The following is a 22,237-nucleotide window of genomic DNA, read 5'->3' as shown; positions in this document are numbered from 1 at the left end:
TCACTGAAAAGGTTGTAAAAAAGGTTGTAAAAGATCAGACAATGAGAAAAAGGCTCTATAAACAATGTTGTATACCAGGCAAAATGTCCCGTCATGCACCAAGCCCATTTCTTTATATCAGAAAAATGAAAGACTATATGTTACGGAAACACATGAGAATTAGTTGCTTTTACTACTTTATATGATTAAAATCGAAAAACGTTTGTAACGCTTTACTCTAGGTATATTGCCTCGATTATAAATATCTGTAGTTAACGCACATTGAACACTAAATAATCTATAGTGGAATCGGTAACAACAGCGGAAAACATCTTTATTGCTGCGGCGTCAGGGTTCGATTCCCGACGGGGTCATCTTTTTTCCTTGATTTGGCATTTCTAAAATAGTTTAGAAACAAAAACACATATTTTGGTGTTCATAATATGACCAAACTTCAATTTGAAAGAAAGATCATTTTTTAGCCAAAATCTGGAGGTCAGTGCCTTTAATAGACAGTTATGCTCCTTAATCGATATGACAATTGACTGATCACTAAAGCAGTTACACCAAGATTTCCTTACAAAGAGGAATGTCAGGGTGAGCAATCAACATGTTCAAGTCATATACATTTGCAGCGTAACCAGTCAATATGGAATATATTGACGTTTCCGGTGTTATTGAAATTAAATGTATCTAGTGAAAATGCGTTTGTAATAATTTTGTACGCATTTTCAACTCCATATGATAAGAAAAGATATGTTAATATTTTTTTCAATACTGTTATTCAACGAGTTTTATAAAATCAATGTGGAAATACACAGTTGTAAAATTGTTTAATCACAACAACATAGACGAATTCAGTTTGACCAATTTCGTCTATACTTTACGTCAACATGGTATACCAAAATTATGTAATGGCTTAATTTCAATCCAACGACATCTAATATGTGATGAAAATATATAGGTAATGTAAGGCATCCGTCAAATACCGGGAAGTACCCACTCGTTCTTTAACCGAAGAAATATTCGACTTCTAAGGTATCGGCATATCTCAGTTGCTGTGCAATTCTTCCGTTTAAAACATGACTGAATATATATATCACAAAGGTGTAAATAGATCAGTAATCATACATCTGTAGAGCTTGTTTCTACGGCGTTCCGTTTGCACCATCGCATTTTTGTATTTCTCTTTTATGTTTCATGAAGCTCTAAACCTCGCTGATAAAAACTCGAAAATAGGTCGATGAAAGTCGAAACTACGATGATGAAAGTACGAAAGTATGATGATAAGAACACAAATTCAAGAAACTTCGGCACAAACACATACATAATATCGCGTTTTCGACATGCATTCACCATCTTGGTTCAGTATATCGACTTTTATCATCACCCTAGTTTCAAGTTTTCATCATCGTACTTATTTCACCTTTCGCGGCATGGGCTTCAGAAATTTTAAAATAAACGCGATAGTCTAATCGAAACACCGTATGTTACTATTTTTTCATTATTGTAATATTTGGCATGTTCATATCAAAGCTACGTTGAATAATGTGTGCAAGGCATATAAAACACTCGAATAGATGGTCCGTGGGCCAAGGCCAAAAAATTTGAACCATGATGTTATACTATCATTCAGGAAACTTTTAAGGGTGGATGTCGGTCTGAGCAACATGTCAGTAAAATTTTAATGACGATTTTAAAAACGTTGGTGTCTAATGAGTACAATTTAGCATTGCATAGGGAAAACTCTGATTTGGATGATGAAAAAGAAGTTTATGTGACATTTTTTATAATAAATCTTATCTTTTAATGCCTGAAATAATCAATAATTTACTTTGGTTGTCGAATAATGCTACGCTATGTACTATATACGCTATGTACTATATACCGAATAAAATGTAAAAAGTAGGGGTTGATGTACCCCACCCACCATATTAGTACATATACTTATGCGGGAAATCTTAAGAACTTCTAATCCTTTATAAAGGAACAAAACCCTCATGTGTACAATAAAGAAAACAAAATGAATGAATAATTAACCAAAAAATTAGATACCTTTGCACCTTAATGCCAGTTGGCCAAACCTCTAGTTCGTGTTTCATTTCTGGGCGATATGCATATTGATAGACATATTCTTTGCTAGTGGAGTAGAAATGATGGAAGTATTGCAAAAGTTGATACAACCGCAACATTTTCAAGGAAGTTCCCAATGGGGAACATCAAAAGGGAAGCAGATCGAACAATATAAGTCTTTATTCAAGATGACAGCTATTTCAAATTAATCCGAAATTATTATACATATGAGTTAATGCCACCAAAATTTTCTAACATATTTTGATGACTTGAATTCTCTTCTATGCTAGCTTAGGTATTTTTAGTAGTCATTATTTACGTAGTAATCAAATCATCCAACCTTTAAGTTTGTTAAACTACCAAAAAATAGGTTATTTAGTTACACAAATTATTAACATTAAGACTTTCCAAATTTCCAAATAATTACCTTAAATTCTATCAAACATGTACATATGAAAGAGGTATAGCTCTTCAAAAGTCAAAGCTATTACAGAAATCACCCGATATTGATTTAAACATGTTATAGAGGATTTTACCTCTCACAAAATGCCCACCTGAAATCGGTTACAAGTACAAATATTGATGAGCTACTTTTGTTCAAATATTCAGTATTAAAAAAATAAAACAAATCAAATAAGTTTTCAAGGTATTGAAGTTTGGTTATTCAGATAATTCTAATAAAGATACGGTACTGTCATTTTAAAACTGGCCACCAGAAATAAGTTTGCAAACATACATATTGATAAGATCTAAGTAAGAATTGCTGTTATAGAAGTCATATGATTTTGTCAAAATAATTTTGATTGAAAACTACGTTACCAATATGAGCTATTTCTCTTATTATCACGATGGCGCCATTTTCAAAATGCATACCGTAAAAGACGTTACAATAATATAATTTAAATGCTGCTTTTATTTCTTTTAAAACTGAACATGTTACACTGAATTTTCATTCAAAGGATTTTGAATGTAGCTACAATGTAATATTAATTTGTATCAGAATGGCTGCCTGATAGATTTTACATTATATACAGTGTATTCTAGTAAAATAACGAGAAATGAAGAATCGAACATATAATGAAATTGTCACTTTCTTTTAAAAGTCGAGTGAAAAGGATCATTGTACAGTCAAACAGTTATGTTTTTTTTTAACATTTGAAAGAATTTATAAAGTATATGTGTAAACGCAAATTGTATTTTTTTTCTGTTACAATTCAGCTTAGTATTTAAAGTACAAAGCCTTACCTGATTACACAAAAGGAAATAAGCATATACAATTCTAAACCTATATCAAAGCAATCTATGAAACACACACACACACACACACACACACACACACACACACACACACATACACACACACACACACACACACACACACACACACACACATATATATATATATATATATTGATATACCTTTTGATGGTACTTGAATGTTTTATCTGTTTTGTTTGAAATAGATTTTTTCAGACATATCAAAATGCCAAATTCCTTCAATATCCTTCAACAAAAACCTTTCAATGCGTATGCCTCTGAAATAGTGCCAAACTAATATGAATATATCTATAGTCATGCATTTACTTCACATTATGAACAGCTATAAATTTAGCAAGTCCTGGAATCAAGAGGTCGTGCATCGTATCTGTGTGTTGTTTGGTCGTTGTTTGGTAATACTAATTGGTATTTTTGTAATTAATATTTAAAGTAACGTAGGTTTCAATCCATTTTAGGATGTAGCTTAATGATACATCTACGGAATAAAACACTTAACTAAAAAGAGTTTTTTTACAAATATGTCATAAAGATATCAATGCACCACTGGCGTGTTCCAAACAAATGGTGCAGACTCTGTAAGTGTGTACATATGCATCTATGCATGTATGATGAACTTATTCTGATACTGATACCAAAAATGACTTCTAGCAATCTCTCACATCAAATTTTAGAGTATAATTCTGTCATATGGTGTACATTTATGTTAGAATGCATCCTCTTGTATAGTTCTGAAACATACGTTACCGAATTTTGATAAAGGTAGATACTGTCTAGTAACATTATGTTTTAAACACAGTTCCATACCGAGGTAATCTATATGTAACTGTTGAAATACACCATCTTTTGAATGAACTAGTTTGTTTGTATTTGTTAATAGTTTTAAAAGTATAATTTTGAAATCTAGTAAGAACTCAGAATTAACGACAATGATACCACAACCACAATATGAACAAGGATTCTCATCTAATCTAATTTTCATTAACGAAATGTAATATGATTGTGTAGTTCAGTAATTCCGTCGCACAGTACAAGTGGTATTTAAAATCACTATGGTCAAAGAAACAGAACTATTTGAAGAAATATGTTTTACTAGAAGTGACATTTGTTTCTCTACTCATGTTGTACTGTATATGTATGATGTTCTATAAGTCCAAAATGTGCAGTGTTTATTTACATCATAAATTACACCAGCAACGTTGAACACAAAATACATATAAACCGATAATTTCAGTAATGAAAAGAATCTTACCTTCCATAAATATCAAAACAACGCATGGAAAATAATTTAAAAAAAACCTCTGTCTCGAAACACCACCGTCCATCGAAACCCAAAAACTATTCTAGCTTTAATGTTACTTAATGTTCTGTGTAATCTTGGTAACGTATGTTTCATAATAATGTATGTTTCATGTCATCTTTGTATTTCTGTAAAAAATGACTGAGTAGGTGCTTTGCAATGCCAAAGCATGATTTATGCATTAGCCTGGAATATTAATATACGAAATATGAAATTTAATAGATGACCTTTAAAACCTAGGTAACGTATATTTGATTCTTAGATACCGTCATGTTCTGTATTTTCTTTTGAATGAAAGTCAAACATATTCGGACTAGGCACATACTATAACCAAGTCTAATGTTATTATCTATTATGCTATCTATGTTTGAAGCAGAAGCCATAAGAATTGCTAATCTATGTTATCTTTACAGTGATACTGAAAGATTAATCATTTTTTACTGTAGTTTGTCGGCATTCTATAATTGAGAATAGTAACAGAGTTAAGTTCAAAAAATATAAACGGTCATACATGTATGTTCAGTAAACATGGTTTATTTAAATTAAAAGCATACAAATGCAATTGTTCGAATGTTCTCAATGTTGCTAATTCTTCAAGGTGGAACATTTGAGTGGCGCCTGTTACGTATGTTACATTTTAAAGTATCTTTATCAACTAAAAGTCAAAATTATACAAGTAAGCTTACTTTGACATATAAAATAGAAAGGAAACTATTGATAACCCAAACCTTTCTGAATGAAACACTTATAGGCTCGGTTAATTAAGAAACAGCATGTGATTTGTATGTTTGACAATGATTTGTATGCACGTTGTCTATAACCTAAACTGATTGCAGAGTATTATAATTTCTCATGAAAAAATATAAAATTGTGAATCTTAATACAATTATTTGATGATGTCTTATTAAAAAATAAAGAAATTTTGATAATTCTATGAATTATCAAAAATGGTGAAAATGTAGCTCGGGTGGATGGGGTATTTTAACCCCTAAATTTTGGTAGAAATCGTCAAAATCTGGAATAAATGGTTACAGTGAGCCTTTAATTGATTTAGAACAGTTACATATTATTAAGCAAAACGCTAATATCTGAAAGTCAGTATTGAAACAATCTACTAAACATATGTGTAGCCAATAATACTTTTAAAGAGAAAGAATTCCGCATTTTTCATACACAAGGTTTACTAAAATGAGTATAATTTTTGTTTGACATACGGTAGAAAGCGACATCCGGTCTTAAACAATCCCGGAATGAATGTATTAATGGCTGAAGTGGATGAACCTTTGCCTAATTTCTGGGTTACGAAATCGAAAAACTAGAGGACTTACAGAAACTGGCCCGCAGACCATATTTGCAAGGTTAAGCCTCGAATCCATGATTATCAGTCATTTACTTATCTTGTCCATTCCTGCAATAAGTCCAAATATAACTAATTTTAACGTTCCACAAAAGAAATTTTATTACATGCATATTCATAGTATTAAATGTGTTTACATTTACGAGCAAATGTTTTGAATAAAACTATAAACACATAAATTGATTTGTATTATATGTCACAGTACAGCGGTTAAACGTTATAGATCGTTACCTAACGTATATATTTTTACCTGATAAACTGCAGCAAAATACATTAAGGATTTATATAGCGAAGTAGGACAACAACAAGGTATTTCATTAACAGTGTTGAACGTGAACGGAAATATATAACCGAGACAGTTGAATCAATAAACCAATGCAAGTAATATCAGTAATATTTACACTCAATAATATATTTTATATCACTAATATGTTACAACGCTGTAAAAGGTTACATTTATTATGTTTTCGAAAACGAAAGTGAATTAAACATGAATACACACGCTCGTTGCCGTCTTCTACTTTATTCACGTCTAAAGATTTTAAACACTTACCTGCAACACGGTTTTGTTTTGTTTAACACGATGTTGAAATGTACAATGTATAGAGCAAACACACGATAATAGTTACGATAAGATTGTGTAACCAATTAGTTCAATGATATTGATAGGTAAAGCTTAGTGCAGTTCACGATATCTTTTGTCCGCTTGTTTATATACACTTCATTTATTGACATAATGTAAACGCACGGAGTATGCTTTTTACAGGTACGGTAAAGCATGTTCAGATTATCTTTATGTTAATCATTTTGAGTGTTTGATTTCACAACCGATTAAATGAAATAATAATAATAAGTGGTCGGATACAATTTTGGACGATTTCTATATCACTTTTTTCCATTTACATTTTGTATGAAAATCGCTTAATTAATAAAATGACTTCTTCTAGTTTATCTTTGATATCAGTATTTGCCGTGTTTAGGTTTTGTCATACGTTCTTTTTAATCGTGAATCTAATTTTGATATATGTAATAGTTTTAAATAATTTTTAATGTTTTAATCTAGATAGACAAAGGAAGAATAACTCCTAAGATCTGAAATGGAAGTGGATATCTGTGGTCCATGCAAGTTTCGAAATGAAAGTACAAAAGCTGCTAAGTACTGTGTGACATGCCAAGAGCCACAGTGTAAAACATGTGCTGAGATCCATGGCAGAAGTAAAGCAACAAGGAATCATCTTCTTTTGATAATCACGGACTTAAATAACGCTTCCAAGACACAAGAAGATTTAAATAAATTTCAGAATTGCAAGGACCATCCCGAAAAGAGGCTCGATTTCTTCTGTGTAGAACATGACAACTTAATGTGTAGCACGTGTTTGTTGAACATACAAAAGCTTGGCTGTAAAACTATCGTTGATATTGAAACAGCAGGTAAACAGGTAGTAACAGAGAAATTTAACGAACAATTAGCACGGGATTTAGAAAGTGTCGAGTCTAACTGCAAAGCAGAAGAAATAAATATTCAGAGTTTAATAGATGGAATTCATCAGGAAAGGCATGAACTTCAGAAACGTATAGAAGTCATTAAAAAGAAATTAATAACGCAGTTTGACAAGTGTCATAAGGATATTCTAGATGAAGTCGATAAAAATGTTAAGACACAAGTCGCAGAGCTTACTGGTCGGCAGACAATATTAAAAGAAGATCTTCGAACAGCTAAGGAAAATAAGCATATACTACAAACTGTAATAAGCAATGATTCAACAGCTGATGTTTTCCGATGCACCTTATCTATAATGCAGCAGCTAAGCATGTTTGAATCAAGCAAAGGGTCTGCCACTACTGATACGTTTACCCATTCGGTGAAAGTATCTCCGGCATTCGACACGCTTATAGAATCCATGGATATCCATCCTATTATGCAGTGTAAAGCAGTCGGCGTTGCAAAAACGTATACGCGTAATGTGAACATGAAAACGGACCGAGACAGCTTCCTGAAGATTGCAAAACAAGTTGCTTTAATTAGGGACAGTGATATATCTAATGAGTATACATACTCTAGCGCTGACGCCGAAATGGAAGATCTTGAAACCAAACCTGACGCGAAACGTCTAAATGAAAATAGCAAACAATATGCCAAGTTCCGAGGTCAAGGTGCAAAAGCAACACTATCACCGATTGCAACGATCAACAACGTATCACACATGTCAGACGCTATTGTATTGACACCAGATTGCAAACAGCTGCATATATCTGGCATCGTCACACTGAGTGATGGATCGTATGTGTTATCGGACAGCACGTGGCCGAGACTGGTGCGTGTGAAGGAAGACTTAACCTATAAAGACAAAGCTGACTTATCACATCCTCCTGGACAAATGACAGTTCTAAATGAACGATTTCTGGTTGTATGCTTACCAACTGTCAAGCGTGTTGCATTTCTCTCAGTATCATATGAGTTTAAATGGATGTGAAACTTTAAAACAACACATACGCCAAAAGGAGTTCATGCTCTTGACGCAGGCCGTCTGCTTGTTTCGATGAAGAGTGATGTTGATGGGCAATGGTATCTCTTTGTACTTACAACAGACGGAGCAATTCTACGGGACATAGGTAAAACAAGATCAGTACTGGATGCCAGTTTGATTGAGTCTTTGAAATTAACCCCAACGTCTCCAAGATATTACCTTCAATGTTGCAAAGTATCGAATGCGCTTTATTGCTTTGATGTCAATGGAAAGAAAGTTTTAAAATACAGCATTATGTCACCAAAATGGTTGTATGTCGACAATGCTGGGAAAATATTTGTGCTGGATTCGTGTGGTCTGCTCCATATTCTGACAAACAATGGCGTGCTTCTTCAGACAATCAATGTTCCAAAGGAAGCAAATGGTGTTACAAGCAGTAAGACGAAGGACACTCTTTTGATAACTAGACAATGCTCAGCCGCTATAGGTGTATTAACAATATCACGCTAACAAAATAACTTAATAATAAAATTGGCGGCACTGGATAAAAAAGCTAAATGACGATAAACATTTTAATTGTCTTATCGACATTAGGACTTTCTTCTTCTGTACATTAATTATTTAGACAAAATTTGATTTATAGAACATTTAATTAATAAAGCGTAGATTATTTAAAAAATCTGAAACTAAATAAACATGGCATAAAGGTCCATGTGCAAGTTGGATTGAGGAAATTAGGTAAACATGTTATATGGGCAAAAGCGGAACTGAGGTTCATTTCTCGATTTTGCCTAACAACATTTTGTATATCATTCCTTATATTATACCGAATAAAGGCTGAGTTTTATCCCCGTATAAATCACGATCCGAGTCTTATAAACGCCGATTATTACTCTGTTTTATGGTTTGGATGACGTCACTATGAATAAAGAATGAAATATGCAAATGATGTATGCCATAATAGGGTTATTATAAAAGTACCGTGATCTGCAATGTCATATTTTGCCAGGCCTGGCGAAATGGACGAGGGCCGAATGCATAATTGCAGCTTAAGGTACTGCTTTAAACATCCTTTTATAATAAACATATAGTAAGAGCTAATTTCTAGTGTTAAAACAGCCATAATTGACTACAATTTTAGACAGATATGATTGGAAACTCGTTTTAATCGGTAAAATTATGGCGGGTGGAACGTCAAAACGCCATCATTACGGCATTGCTAACGTCATATTTGACGTTACACTTAAAGCAAGTAGTCCAGCGCGCTGCGGTGTTTTGTCAAAAATTGACATATTTGCTCTCAGCAACTCTGTATAGATATTTTCAACGAGTGATAATGTCAATAAAATTTCAACGGCAGACGGCAGAGATACGTGACTTTACGTTGTAAAAAATTCATATGATTTAGCGCGTTATTTTGATTAAAGATCAGTAGCTGCTTTTGACAGATTTGTTAATGAAATCATTAATGTTTTAGCATGCGGCGACATAGCGTCAGTGGTATTTTTTGAATTCATGTTCATCTTACACGAAAAAACGCGGGATATAAGTATTTTGCCATATTATCAGAACTGAATTTTTGTACATTTTGATACATTTTTATTATACTTAGATGAATAAGCCCACCATAGACGCAGTGACATTACTTTTGGATCAACCCTCGTATTTGTATGGAATCCAACTTTTGCTAAATATTGGACTACACGAGTAATTTGAATGTGTATATTAATCGTTTTCCTCGTGCAGTCCAGTATCAAATAAACTGTCCAATATTAAACAAATATTGGACTCCACGCGGAACAGTACTACGAGTACAAAGGAGTGACGTCATGATAGTGTTTTAAACTACACTTATTTAAGAGAAATAATCCTTTGGAAGATTTGTTCGTTAATGACAGGAAATAAAATGTAAGTCCTCCACAAGCATCATAGCACTGAAGTAAGGGGAATGGAATGCTATTGTACAGACACTTTGAGTAGGCTCCACAATGCGAAGAACTACAAAACAAAAATGTTTTAGAAGAAAACAGCAAAACATCTATTAAATTAAGAAAGTCTTTTTCTCTGAAGCATAGATGGCAAACAACTGTAAAAAATATGACGTTATCGTATGATCTGGTTGACCGGGTATGACAAATCCTAATTTTGAGAAATAAATAGGGACGAATAACCATATAGTAGTAATCTTCCAAAGAAATGTAATCGATTAAATTGCATTCTATATAGGTATGTTTTTTTTTCATGCTGCGTCTGCTATTTTGGCTAGTATTTGTCGGATTGGTGTCTAAATCGCAATCTAATTGAACTATTACTGACATACAATGCTAATTTATGCTCTAAATGTCCCTAATGGAACAAAATGATATTTTGTTAGAAAATGTTGACAGGAGCAAAGTGCTCAAAAACGTACGCGCATCATAAATTCCCTTAAGCGTATAAACGATAAAGAACATGTGCGTCTTATACATGTCAACTAGTTCGTATGCATTGGCAATTGTGGGCGAATTTACATTCAGGGAAACGTTTATTATGTTTGTTACGATAATGTTTGCTTGAACATCTTCCATGTTCATGAACTAAATTAGCTTAATTTATTTGACTCGTTAGCTATGTAGTGTCTAAGTTGGGTTTGAACTATGTTTGCATGCCTAGAAATGATTTGCTATCGTCTGACATGAAAGACTTGCATGTGCTCACATTGAAAAATCTTAATAATGCAGCATCTGAAACATTTTAGTACTTGATGATGCTCAGTGTAGCTTGGATCGTGCAAGTATGGAATTAATTCCGGGCTGTCAAACTTTATTGAAGCAAAAAGTATCAGCTTTTCTACGTACGTAACAGTGCTATATATTCAAAAGGAATTGATATCTTAAATACTTCACTTAATTGATAAAAAATATTTAAGACTTAGCCTTACATTTTGAGAAAAAAATTCAAACAACACAAAATCATAGAAAGAAAAGGTTGTTTCACATGAAAATTGAATAGCATTTAAAACATGTATATCACTCTACTCAAAAACTGTCAGTTTACTGATATATACACTGAATTCCGGAAAAGAGCTACATAAAGGGGCTACACTTTCGGACAGTTCAGCGCCTTTAAAAACTCACCATTTTCAAAGAAATGTTACATATCTTTATTTCGATTTGTTTGCAATAATGTCCGAGTGCTGAAATTTCACATAACTAGGTTGGACGTAGTTTTCAGCAATTGTTTATTTTCATTTCTTTACGAATGGGATTCATTTTTAAAGGGGGACAACATTTTTAGAATAAGTATACAGTACAGGACAGTACGGCAGAACATGTAATGGTCAGGTAGATTGTTGGTAAAGATGTTGTTTGTTTATCAAAATTTCTTTGTTTTGAAGATATACTCCAGGACCTAAACCTTAAGTCTGGTATGGCAATTATTGCAAAACCCAACTAAACCTTTCAAAACAATTTTAAATGCAATGTGTACATGTCTAGATATTGGTTAGCAAAGACGTTTATGTTGCAGCTGCCTACTCATATGTTATAATTATACGAGAGCGGAACTCTGAAAGAAAACAAAACACTCAGGTTAAACGGACTCGGCATTTTGGACTCGAAGCTTGTTGCAATTCTCTTGAATACATTCAAAATGATGTTGCTGTTGGTTTCATTCTGTGCGTCTAGCCCTTACCCTGTTAAATTTCTAAATGAGCTTGTCCATCTTTCAATTTGGACAGTACCATTAACTGTTAAAAGGGATGCCTACCAAAATGATACTGACTGAATGGCGAACAGTGTAGATCATGATCAGACTGTACGGATGTGCAGGCTGATCATGATCTACACTGGTCGCAAAGGCAGAATTAATCGTGTCCAGCATGATAAGGGCTAATGGATCGTCGTATGTGTTAAAAGGATCTATGATTATTTACCACAAACACCACGTCCTTAACAACAAAAGTGATCTTGGTACACAAAAATCAAATAATTATTATAATTCAAATGTGATGGTATTAGGGTTAGCTGTGTTTATTTCACAATTGTACAATTATATATTTTATTCAATTAATATGTCTTATAGAAATATTTAAATAGTTAGTAGCTAGCAGACCAGATAATAGTCCAATAGTCTAATTACTATGAGTCGTACGTTAGGTCACAGTGTAAATAATGCGGATACACGTTTCAATATCTACACACTTTTAAGACATGAACTGTTGGGTCTTTATACTTCGTAATATATATTCTGTCCATTGAACTACTTAATGCCGAAAATTTTGCTTTATACATTGACATTCTATGTATATGTCCCTTGTACTTTCCATCAGGGGATAAGACTTGAACTTCACCTGTATGCCTGACAATAAAGATGAATCCTTTACGGTCTGTTAAAACACATGTCACTTGATCTATGTCATAACTAAAAACAGTTTCCCCACTGAGTGTGAAGCCACGTAATTTGTCTGTGACATCACAATATTGAATTATACGGAAGCAATCTGTGTCTTTATCGGATAAGTGTTGAATGGCAATTTTATACCCGTCATAAAACTCTTTAACCTGAATTGTTTGTTCCATAGTCCCATCGTTTTTCAATATATCCATAAACCAGTTGTCGCACCCATCTTTCATAGATACCAACACTTTTTCTCCATTAATACCTTGGGCACATTTCGGATGAAACCTCGTTTGCAAATACGCTTCGCCTTCGATCTCTCCTCCCATGACGTTCAATAAAAGAACCTGGTTTGTTTTCATCAGACAAACAATAATAAAATCGTCACCTAATAATGACAGGTAGCCTGGACAATATTTCAAAGGTATCGTATCTTTCATTTGGTGGTCATTTCTCAAAATAACTAGTCTCTTATTTAGATAGTCCGACAACACTATACGGTCATCAGAAAGACAAACTATACCACCAAACCACATATCGGTACAAGCAACAGATGAAACATCGAACTTGTCAGTGTATTTAAAAGTTATTTCTTGTTTTGTAGACTTAACAGTTTTCTTTACAGATTGTGCACTTTCAAAATTTAAACTACTCGTTGATTTTGATCTTGGTAAACGTTTACTCTTTAAGCCCTCGGTGTCACACGCATAGACATCTTTTACCATCGCCGATGCCGTAGCTTTAATATTGCTAAAAACCGTGCCAGATGGTTGAGATGTGTAATTTTCATTTTCTGTTTGATCATTCATAACAGGTTGAATGCATTCGTCCATGCTTTTCTTACGCGTGGTCTTTAAAGTACTTGTTTCAAATCGATCATCGTTCGTCTTTTCTGTCTTGCAACTGATGATATGCTCATAAAAATCATCTTTACTTGTAGTATTTAGTGGAGCATTTGAAATGTCCACTTTACTTTCTTCAAACTTGCAGTTTATTAATGATGCTCTTTCGTCAATCATTTGTAGGAATGGAGAATCTTCTAAACTAATATTGATAATAGTGCTGTGTTGACACGTGTCTTCGGTCTGTTTCTTTAGATCTTCTATTTTATCTATTGTCAACATGATACAATGGAACACATCAGACCCCCTCTCAGAATTTACAATTTCACGAAGATATATTTCTGATTCTTCCACCGAAGTCTTGTGTTCTCTAATGTTTGCAAGCATTTGATTGCATTGATCTCTTTGCTTACTAAACATTTCTTCTGCATGCTTGATAACTTCGTTTTTCTGTTCATCAAACAGTGCAATAAACCTGTCACGAACATTGTTTAGTCGTTCAGAGATATCTTTAACTCCATCTTGTGACTTTTTCAGTGTTTCCTCTAATTTCGTTTGTGTGTTTTCAGCGTTTACGATTGCTTTGGTTGAGTCATTAAATATTTTATCAGTGAATGATTTGTTCTTTGTATCCAGCACAATTGATGTTAGCTGAACAATAGTTTTACAGTCCCTGTGGTTTAGATTTGTCAACAAACATGATGTACATAACAACTCTTCATGATCTGCACAGTAAAATTCTATTTGCTTACTCTTATGCTCTTTGCATTCTTTAGCGATCTGTAAATCCTTGCTCAAGTTCGATGACGACTGATGATCTTCTATCTGGACTAATAAATGTGTTCTTGTAGCTTTGCAACTTTTATGAACTTCAGCACAGTCCTTGCACAGTGATTCTTGACACGTGGTACAGTATTTATAAGCTCTTGAACTGATGTGCCTATGTTTGCAAGGTTCGCATGTAAGCCTCGAATCCATGATTATCAGTCATTTACTTATCTTGTCCATTCCTGCAATAAGTCCAAATGTAAGTTTTTTTACGTTCCGTCAAATTTGTTTAACAAGTAAAAAGAATAAAGTTTTATAACACGCATATTCAAAGTATTAAATTAATTTACATTTACGAGTAAATGTTTTGAATGAAAGTATAAACCCATTAATTGTTATGTATCATATGTCACCGTGCAGCTATTTAACATTATAGATCGTTTCAAAGATAACATAATAACATACCTTAGCAAAATAGGTAGGCTCCGATAAGAGAACAACAGCAAGGTATTTAATATTAAAGTTGAACGTGAACAGAAATATACAACCGAGACAGGTGACTTCAATAAACATGTGTTAGTAATATTAGTAATATTTACACTCAATAATATGTTTTATCTCAACGCTATAAAAGATTATATTTATTATGTATTCGAAAACAAAAGTTAATTAAAGGTAAACACACACGCTCGTTACCGTCTTCTACTTTATTCACGTCACTCTAAAGATTTTAAACACTTACCTGCAACACGTTCTTTTTTCTTTAACGTAATGTTGAAACGTACAATGTATGAGCAAATTTTGAACTACACACACTCGCTAATACTTACGATAAAATTGTTAACTAGTTCAGTGATACGTAAGCCTATACGGATGTTAAAGGCCTATACGGATGTTAAAGTGCAGTTTGTCTGCATGTTTATTTGCACTGCAATAAATGACATAATGTAAACGCATGCAGTATGCCTTTTACAGGTACGGTAAAGCATTTGCTATATAAGATATTAAGATTATCTACATGTTAAACATTTTGAGTTTTTTATTTTAAAACCGAGTAAATGAAATAATATATGGTAGGATACAATTTTGGACGATTTCAGTATCACTTTTTTCATTTACATTTTGTCTGAAAATCGTTCGGTTTATAAAACTACTTCTTTTAGTTTATCTTTGATAGCCGTATTTGCTCTGTTTAGGTTTTGTCATACGCTCATTTTAATTGTGAATTTATTTTTGATATATTTAAAGTTTTAAATCATTTTTAAATCTATATAGATGAAGGAAGAATAACTTCTAAGACCTGAAATGGAAGTGGATATCTGTGGTCCGTGCAAGTTTCGAAATGAAAGTAAAAAAGCTGCTAAGTACTGTGTGACATGCCAAGAGCCACAGTGTAAAACATATGCTGAGATCCATGGCAACAGTAAAGCAACTAGAAATCATCTTCTTTTGATAATCACGGACTTAAATAACGCTTCCAAGACACAAGAAGATTTAAATGAATTTCAGAATTGCAAGGACCATCCCGAAAAGATGATCGATTTCTTCTGTGTAGAACATGACAACTTAATGTGTAGCTCGTGTTTGCTGAACATACAAAAGCTTGGCTATAAAACTGTCGTTGATATCGAAACAGCAGGCGAACAGGTAGTAACAAAGAAATTTAACGAACAATTAGCACCGGATTTAGAAAGTGTCGAGTCTAACTGCAAAGCAGAAGAGATATATATATTCAGAGTTTAATAAATGGAATTCATCAGGAAAAGCATGAACTTCAGAAACATATAGAAGTCATTAAAAAGAAATTAATAACGCAGATTGACAAGTGTCAAAAGGATATTCTAGATGAAGTCGATAAAAATGTTAAGACACAAGTCGCAGAGCTTACTGGTCGGCAGACAGTATTAAAAGAAGATCTTCGAACAGCTAAGGTAAATAAGGACATACAACAAACTGTAATAAGCAATAATTCAACAGCTGATGTTTTCCGATGCACATTATCTATAATGCAGCAGCTAAGCATATTTGAATCAAGTAAAGGATCTGCCACTACTGATACGTTTACCCATTCGGTGAAAGTATCTCCGGCATTCGACACGCTTATAGAATCCATGGATATCCATCCTATTATGCAGTGTAAAGCATTCGGCGTTGCAAAAACGTATACGCGTAATGTGAACATGAAAACGGACCGAGACAGCTTCCTGAAGATTGCAAAACAAGTTGCTTTAATTAGGGACAGTGATATATCTAATTAGTATACATACTCTAGCGCTGACGCCGAAATGGAAGATCTTGAAGCCAAACCTGACGGGAAACGTCTAAATGAAAATAGCAAACAGTATGCCAAGTTCCAAGGTCAAAGTGCAAAAGCAACACTACCACCGATTGCAACGATCAACAACGTATCTCACATGTCAGACGCTATTGTATTGACACCAGATTACAAACAGCTGCATATATCTGGCATCGTCACACTGAGTGAGGATCGTATATGTTATCGGACAGCACATGGCCGAGACTGGTGCGTGTGAAGGAAGACTTAACATAGAAAGACACAGCTGACTTATCACATCCAGTTGAATAAAGAGTTTCGTACCCGTATGTTAAAGAATTCTGTATTTCCGGCAGAAAATTCGTACGTATCTAATACAATAGATTTACTATTATAACAGAAGCTTGATCCGGGATATTGTATTCGAATCGAGGGATTGTTTTTGCCGGATCTGGATCACTAGAGGTTTGGTAAAATCTACGACAGCCGAATACAATATCCAGATCATGCTGCTGTTGCAATGATCCATTTGTATACCTCCATGTAATAAAACGTATTTTACAAAGTTTAAACCCCACTGTAACGTTAAGGGTGATATTTTGAATTGGACCTCTGATGCCATTTTTGTTTACGCACTCTGGATTCCCGCGCTTCGTTTGCACATAAGATTCTTTGATCGGAAAGTCTAATAGAACGTTTAAGTTAAATAAGAAAGTAATTTCATTATCCAGTTTGCAATTTTTTCATGTTACGTAGTAGGGTCGTGGCAGAGATTCTCTAAGACTCGCTTTTCATAGTTTAAGACGGATACGCGAATAATATCAAGAATAAAAAATTCTGCTCTTGATCTCATGAAATAGATTTTGCGATACAGGAAACTGATTTTTTATTTCTTGATGTTTAAACATGAATCCCTATTTCTTAGATCACGAAATCGATCTTCTGGTACGAAAAATGTATTTCTTGATATCAAGAATTGATGTTTTGCTTTTAGATAATGCATTTCATGATATCAAGAAATAAGTTTTTACATCAGTATTTTTCTTGATATGAACTTATCAAACTCTTGATGTCAATAAATCAATCGAAATTTATACAGATTGTGCGCTCTAAGGGTGGTATTTGTATTTGAAATAAATGATACAGATCTAAGCTATTATATAGTACCTCACCTAGTATTGGTAAAAATGTTTCAAGTATTTAGTTTGATTTTGACTTTTAAGAGTTCAATTTATAGACTCATCTGCCGAATCCGCATGGTTTACCTGCCTGATTTAGGTAAAAGAAACCCTCTATCATACTGAATAACTCCACCTAAACGAACCGTTCCAATATTAAAGAACAAAAACATTGCTGACCTCGAAATCGAACTATAAAAGCAGTACTATAGACGTAAACAGATAAATTAGAATAACATTGATCACTCGGATCAAAAGTCATATTCACTAGGGCATGACCATACAAGTGTATGGCAAAATTACGTCAAAAGAGGAATCAAATGTCACCAGTCACAGGGGCATTGCCCTATAAATGCAGAGCAAGGTTAAATATTAATAATGATACAACGCAGTCAATAATTATAATGTCAATTAACGCTTTTTTGTTCCAAACAAAGGTACTATAGTAAACAGCTTTGTTGAGGTATTAACACTATATATTTCACCCCTAGATTTCTAACTAGATAATAACTTTTAAGTACTTTTATATCTTACAGTACATATGCCCAAAAGCCTATGGCTTACAACTATTTGATCGGGGTAACATAAATATATCAAAACTATAATAAAAGCGCATATTCAGTATAACTATGCTTACTTAACTTACCGGTCTATAGAATTCAATAGTAATCGGCTGATTGATTACAGATGCCAGGTATCCCTAATTCCGTTTTAAAATTAATGCCATCAATAAATTCTGTACTCACTGTACCGTTAATGTTCAAGCTGGGAGATAAATTTGTTACTTTTAAAGAAAGAGTTATGGTTTGTGGGCTTTGCATTTTTTTATTTTCATCTATCAATGCATCAAGTAAAGTGTCAAAAGCTGTAAAAGTAATAAATTCAAATTCAGAGGCAACTTTACCATTATTCAGAGAAGATATATTGTTATTGTGCCATTCAATTCCTCTTATAGACATGTATCATCCATCATCACACCAAGTTACATTGAATTCTCTTCTGCGGATGCAACGTCAGTGACATGTCTGCAGCTCCCAGACTCTTGAACGCATTACCCCAGCATTTAAAAGATTTAACGTGGCTAAATTAGTTCCGGAGTCTGATTAGCTCGTCGGACGAGCAGAATTGTAAATGCTCCTGTTGCTGTAAGTAAATTATTTTGCTCCGTGTCAGTTCTTGCTTTTTCCGCGCTTGTATAATATCATACATAAGCTGGTTGCTTGTATTTGCTTGCTGATTTGCTTTATATTTAGTTTAGTTTGCAACAAGTATCTTTTAGTAGGATTTGTCTCTCTTTCCTTTATTGACCTCTGAAATTCAGCTGTTAATCAGTCCATACCAAATATATGATGTGGTAGATGCCTTAAATCATTTTCTAAAAATGCATTAATGTTCTTTTCCGTGTCAATTTTTTAACCTGGACTTTCTTTTAACTAGTTTTTAGGCTAGTTTTTTTTTCATGTTTAACCAGTTTTGTATATACAGATTGTATTACTGCTTATATTGTGATTCTGTTTAATAATTGCAATTTCTTATTTATTTATTTATTTTTTTTTTCTTATTTTTTGTTTTTTGTTTGTTTGTTATTTATGTCGGTCAATAGCTTTACATAGCTAATGCTGTCTATTTATGTAACGCCGACTTAAAATAAAATTTGCACCTTGTATCTTAGTATCATGGGTATGAAATGCCCTTTTATTACAATATTAAAGCGTGATAAAACACTTGACTCCCATGTTTGGTTATTTATTCAAATTGATAGATAATTTAGTTGTAAATTATATACAGCAGTAATGTTTGGGGACAGCTATTATCTTCGTTTAGTTTATATCAAAAATACAAAATCGCTATTTTGCGCTGTATTGTGGACAAATTGTACGTAAATTCAAAACTACCTTGAAGCTTCATGCGCAAAAATACGATATTTTGAATAGCGTTATAATACGCCAATAATTTCAAGGTCAGTGACTTTGTACTTTTAATACTGAAGTTGTTTGTTAATAGTTTAGGTTTACAAATCAGTATGATTCAGTACAATTCATATGGGATAATGATTAACATGTAGATGGATATTTGAAATTTTGAAATATCAAAGAAAGAAGGGACTGTTTTACAAGACAAATGATCAGCATATAAAGCTTGTATATCATTCTACAAGAGGATTGTCAATTAACTGATATACAAGGGTAGTTCATAAAACATGTAGAATTATGCCATAATTTTAAATTAAGCCAACAAAGACATCTTAACTTTGTATCAGTTTGAAAAGTAATGTATCGGCTACAAATGTTCACATCTGAAATTGTTTTCTTGTATCTAATTTATAGCTGTGTTGTAACTTGTTTAACATTTATCCTGCTGGCGGCAAGTGATTCTGCCTTTGCGACCAGTGCAGACCAGGATCAGCCTGCATATCACCCGTGCAGGCTGATCTTGGTCTGCACTGTTCGCTATTCTGTCAGTGAATATTCAGTGAACACACCTTCGAATAATAAATGGTATTGTCCAAACTGAATGATGGACCAGTCCATTTTAGAAATTTAGTAGGCTAAGGGTTTAGTAACGGGTACGTATCCCGACCCACGTCTAAAAAGCCTCCATCACGTCAACTTTGTTTACGATATTTTACATAATCAAGTTAGGTATTTTTTTATCTATGAAATATACGGAGTAAATTTTCTCATTAAAAGCAGAATACCTTTTGAAAATGAATATGAATACACATTTTAAATATGATATCAGTCCCGGTTAAACGTAAAAATATACATTAAACATGTAGATATTACAATTTTTGCCATTTATTTCTGGAAAATCATAAAATATCTATTTTACAGGTGTATTATGCCTAATCATCTTGATAAAATTATTGCTAATTCGTGATTGAGCTATATTTCAAAATAGGTCAACTAAAAATCTTATTATTCAAAAATTGTGTTGCTTCACTTTTAATTGCTCAGATTTCTAGATGTTCTTATGACATTATTTTTATGCCAGACACAAACATTTGTATTTTCAAACCCGAATGACCGATTGACGTTAAATTTCACGATGTTATTTAATATATTCGAGGAGTTGGGGTTATTTTCTATCGCGGGAATTTATGCAAAGGTATTTGCAGTTATTTAAGAAATAATATATCTCATCCAGTGATTTGTCGTTGAATAAATCATTGTTTGGAGTTCAGATGCGAAGGAATTATATCACGAGTGATATAATAATACGCATCTGAACGACAAACAATGATTTATTCAAGAGTGTCAGGATTTGATGGTGGCCGATACGAGGCGTTACCAACGGTTAGGGTGGTAGTGTGCACCGCCTGACTATGGCTTATCTTTACCTTGGAAACTAGCACTTAATTGTTTCCCTTTATATTTTTGTGGGTGTATTTTTTGTAGTTTTTCTGTATATTTTTCACTGTATATACATTATATACTTAAGCATGGTGACGTACTATTTACACCTAGATCAAACACACACCACAAACATTCTGTATACAAGTATAACTAAATTTGCACCGCTTTTCGCCAAACTTTATCACATGTACGCAGGTATATATGATATACAAAATATCGCAAGTATTTCAATACTTATGCTCGGCCAGCACAAGCTTCAGCGAACAGCCATTCAAAACCAAACAATTAATCTGCAAAACTCAGAGCAAAATATATATTCGAACGATACACCACCAAACTGCAGAAAATCAATTTATACACATCTAAAACACAAAGGAACCCATCAACACACACATTCAAACAACCAGCCAAATCATAAACTTCAAATTCACAAAAGAACCAACAATTCCAACCGTCGACAACCAAGTATCAACTTCAAAACAAAACCACAATTAAACAACCAAACAACCAAAATATTCGCCGAGCTAATCAACAATTATGTACAATAAAATGTACGCCACCAATCTCCAACAAATACATCAAGAAACAAATCTTTCCTTCAAAAATCGAGCCACCAATTGACTCTAAACAACGTTAAAACTACTGCATGTATAACATGCGTCTTTCTCTCGCTAAAGCGCGACCAAAACTGATAAACTCTCATAAAATTGTGTAAAATTCCATGTACCTGTCAACACCTAATTATTTTGCCCACTCTCTCTCCCTATACTGCAGTGATTATTTTATCAACTAGGTTTAACAAGCCGTACAATATAGCGTATAGATAAACTTGTTTTAAGCTGCTGTTTAAGCTAGCATACAGTATAAATTTACAACTTATGGTTTAACGCCGTTTTGCTACAAGCAACAACGAATTATTCTGACAGCCCCCGACTCAAGAAAACACTCAACTGTTTTCCAAACACGAAGAATAATTCGACACTAACCCC

The 22,237-nt window shown here is 33.4% G+C and overlaps 3 protein-coding genes across 5 annotated transcripts; 2 read left to right on the top strand and 1 right to left on the bottom strand.

The window, feature by feature from the left end:
• The first annotated feature begins 6,252 nt into the window (after nt 1–6,252).
• LOC123546265 (tripartite motif-containing protein 45-like) lies at nt 6,253–9,489 on the top strand. Of its 2 annotated transcripts, none has more exons than XM_053551595.1 (2): nt 6,253–6,365; nt 7,048–9,489. In XM_053551595.1, the coding sequence occupies exon 2, from the start codon at nt 7,082–7,084 to the stop codon at nt 8,456–8,458; it is 1,377 nt and encodes a 458-aa protein (XP_053407570.1). In that variant the 5' UTR covers nt 6,253–6,365; nt 7,048–7,081; the 3' UTR covers nt 8,459–9,489. The 2 variants fall into 2 exon arrangements, with proteins under 2 accessions (XP_053407570.1, XP_053407569.1); XM_053551594.1 differs by lacking the exon at nt 6,253–6,365 and adding an exon at nt 6,597–6,750.
• A 2,940-nt stretch (nt 9,490–12,429) lies between these two features.
• On the bottom strand, nt 12,430–19,638 carry LOC123547318 (uncharacterized). Of its 2 annotated transcripts, none has more exons than XM_053551593.1 (2): nt 18,797–19,638; nt 12,430–14,681 (listed from the first exon to the last, which is right to left on the bottom strand). In XM_053551593.1, exon 2 carries the CDS (start codon nt 14,647–14,649, stop codon nt 12,619–12,621), a length of 2,031 nt encoding a protein of 676 aa, XP_053407568.1. In that variant the 5' UTR covers nt 14,650–14,681; nt 18,797–19,638; the 3' UTR covers nt 12,430–12,618. The 2 variants fall into 2 exon arrangements, with proteins under 2 accessions (XP_053407568.1, XP_045190246.2); XM_045334311.2 differs by lacking the exon at nt 18,797–19,638 and adding an exon at nt 15,182–15,322.
• Nucleotides 15,745–16,697, top strand: LOC128559315 (transcription intermediary factor 1-beta-like). Its single transcript, XM_053550617.1, has 2 exons — nt 15,745–16,086; nt 16,200–16,697. The coding sequence occupies exons 1-2, from the start codon at nt 15,745–15,747 to the stop codon at nt 16,695–16,697; spliced, it is 840 nt and encodes a 279-aa protein (XP_053406592.1).
• Nucleotides 19,639–22,237: the final 2,599 nt, after the last annotated feature.

This window comes from Mercenaria mercenaria, chromosome 9, assembly GCF_021730395.1.
Source record: "Mercenaria mercenaria strain notata chromosome 9, MADL_Memer_1, whole genome shotgun sequence".
NCBI lineage: Eukaryota > Metazoa > Mollusca > Bivalvia > Venerida > Veneridae > Mercenaria > Mercenaria mercenaria.
The sequence above is the reverse complement of the archived record's forward strand: the minus strand, read 5'-3'. Positions and strand labels throughout refer to the sequence as shown.

Bases quoted from the DNA above. Each gene is read 5' to 3' on its own strand.
- LOC123546265 (XM_053551595.1), top strand. From the start codon at position 7,082: ATGGAAGTGGATATCTGTGGTCCATGCAAGTTTCGAAATGAAAGTACA.
- LOC123547318 (XM_053551593.1), bottom strand. From the start codon at position 14,649: ATGGATTCGAGGCTTACATGCGAACCTTGCAAACATAGGCACATCAGT.
- LOC128559315 (XM_053550617.1), top strand. From the start codon at position 15,745: ATGGAAGTGGATATCTGTGGTCCGTGCAAGTTTCGAAATGAAAGTAAA. The intron at 16,087-16,199 runs GTAGTAACAAAG...GGAATTCATCAG, and splicing joins TCGAAACAGCAGGCGAACAG to GAAAAGCATGAACTTCAGAA.